The sequence below is a fragment of the Sycon ciliatum genome, chromosome 12, assembly GCF_964019385.1.
Source record: "Sycon ciliatum chromosome 12, ocSycCili1.1, whole genome shotgun sequence".
In the NCBI taxonomy this organism is placed as follows: Eukaryota; Metazoa; Porifera; class Calcarea; order Leucosolenida; family Sycettidae; genus Sycon; species Sycon ciliatum.
This window is the reverse complement of record NC_088654.1, coordinates 7,421,322-7,423,858: the sequence shown is the minus strand read 5'-3', so window position 1 is coordinate 7,423,858 and position 2,537 is coordinate 7,421,322. Positions and strand designations below refer to the sequence as shown.

The following is a 2,537-nucleotide window of genomic DNA, read 5'->3' as shown; positions in this document are numbered from 1 at the left end:
GGACCACCATCACGGAACAGGAAACAACTTAATCACAAGTCGATCCTCGGACCACATGTGAAAACCTGTGTGGAAACACAACCCCATGTTGTGTGATTACTCGCGTTGAGAACTTTTCAAACATTCGGCTAGTATAGCTGTACTGTGCTTGGGTTATGCAAGGGGGGGGGGAGGTTGCCCCACAGTGGGGTGTGACCCTGATTCCGGGTCCCTGGGCCAGCTACAGCAGCATCAATCTTGACCAGTGAAATTAAGGTTGATGGAATCTTATTTTATTGTTTATACTTTGAAGTAATGTAACTACAAAGGGAAGAAGTGGGGGGGAGGGGGGGGGGGAGAGAGGTAATCTACAAGAAGTCTAGCTATTCAGAGAACTACACTACCGGTGTTAACTACCAGGCACAAATACTTAATAGTGAGCAGGTTATGTTAGAATCAAGCATACAATTGGTATCCTGATATCGCCTCTATGGTGAAGCGCAAACAAAATAAACTGTGATGCTCCGTATAGAAGAAAGAATGGGGGAGTAGATTCGGGAGCGTAGGAAAGGTGATGCATGTCCTACTACGAGAGTCATGACTAATGTGTGGTGTGATGTAAATGTATTGTGCTTATAGGCTTATGATTGTTATGATTGTGGTAATCTGCGAAGACTCAGCAGCAGTCAAATGCATGGTAAGTATAGGAACTCATTATACTGCTTCACTTCCCTCGTCGGGTATACATGCCAGCTCGACTGCTCTGGTGTCTGATACTCCGCCATTGCTACAGTGATGCATCGTAGGTCACTTGGACGATCATTACAATGATGAGTGCTCCATGGTGATGGCCGTCCGCTACCATAGTTACCCGTTGCCATGGCGAGATAATCTACTAGTAGTAGCCTTAGTGCTTGTTACGGGATGAGCGACGGTTACCAGATCTCCGATTGCTACGTCGGCTGCTACGACGGCTGCTGCTTCCGCTGCTGCTTCCGCTGCTGCGTCGGCTGCTGCGTCGGCTGCTGCCTCGGCTGCTGCCTCGGCTGCTGCGTCGGCTGCTGCGTCGGCTGCTGTTGCGGCTGCTGCGTCGGCTGCTGCGGCGACTGCTGCCGCGTGGGCTGCTGCTGCTGCGGATTCGGTTGCTGCTGCGTCGACGGCTAGCAGTTATGCGGTTTCTCTCGCGACTTCCGCCATCGTCGGAGCTTGAGTCACCGCCATCCCTTTCATTACTGTCAGAGGCGCTAGATTGCACCTCGATATCATCACCTCTACCCTTGTACCAACTCTCGTTGTCTTCAGTTTCCAGCTCATAGGTCTCGTCAATGGCATCTTCATCTTCGTCATCAAACAGCTCATCTGCCACCATGTCTTCGTCATTGAGAGCCTCCCGTTCCTCAGCCACACCTCGCTCATTGATCTGGACAGCATCCTGGTTAATCTAATGCAAACAACAAGTCAAACAACGTATCTCTTAATCTTGACCTTTAGCAACCATCTATTCAATGAAGGTATTGTTTCATTGAACAAGAAAATGTATACTAGTACACACGTACATGTATCTCAAAATCTTGCAAATAAAATCTTTAGACTATCCGCGACCGAACATGTCAACGACAACAGGTGTGACATTAGTAATTGCATCTTCTGATTTCCCCGCTCCCCACCCCTCTCAATTACCTCAGCAACATCCTGCGAAGACAAGTCCAAAGGACTGGAGTGGACACATGCACCCACCAATAGGCACAAGGCCAGAACGAAAGCAACTTTCATCTTGACGAAAAGAGAGAGAGAGAGAGCTGTACAAAGTAAACGCTGCTTTCTTAGGTCAACTCCTTTGTTCTTTTTGAAAGACTCAGCTGTAGAATGATGGTTTTTGTCTACACAAATCACGCTTTTTATACATTTACTGCACACGTTGAGAGTCGTGTTACTTAAGATCGAACCTTGATTTTTACTTCATGAAGGTGTGGCCCATCGAGTACAGCGGCTTTCCCCAAGGCTCCCTTTCTCGCAGACTCCGGTGCAACAGAGCAAGCAACTCTGGACCTTAGGCATGTCCGATGGCCGGTACATTGGACATGGACAGTCAGTCCTGTATATGTGTATGTCTGTACCGATTTGCGCTGCGCGCGCGTGTGCGCGTGTATGTGTGCTAGCGTGCGTGTCACTGCTTTGTGCACGTGCAAGAGACTTGTGAGACGGGTCCCGCAGACTCCCGCTAAGGTCACATGCTCTGTCAGGGCAAGCCGTTTTAAAGTTGTTTTTGTTCAAGATACATGCGAAGCCATTACTGTGTATTCTGTGCCCATTTCTGCTGTCCATGTCGGTGTGTGTGTATGAGATACATGCGAAGCCATTACTGTGTATTCTGTGCCCATTTCTGCTGTCAATGTCGGTGTGTGTGTATGAGATACATGCGAAGCCATTACTGTGTATTCTGTGACCATTTCTGCTGTCCATGTCGGTGTGTGTGTGTATGAGATACATGCGAAGCCATCACTGTGTATCTGTACACATTTCTGCTGCGCCCCAGCTCCCGGCCTAGCAAGAGAGCT

At 48.7% G+C, this 2,537-nt stretch overlaps 1 protein-coding gene across 1 annotated transcript; it reads right to left on the bottom strand.

The window, feature by feature from the left end:
* Positions 1-886: 886 nt before the first annotated feature.
* LOC135827920 (aspartate and glycine-rich protein-like) lies at positions 887-1,752 on the bottom strand. The gene is made up of 2 exons (XM_065340357.1): positions 1,660-1,752; positions 887-1,420 (listed from the first exon to the last, which is right to left on the bottom strand). Exons 1-2 carry the CDS (start codon positions 1,750-1,752, stop codon positions 887-889), a joined length of 627 nt encoding a protein of 208 aa, XP_065196429.1.
* Positions 1,753-2,537: the final 785 nt, after the last annotated feature.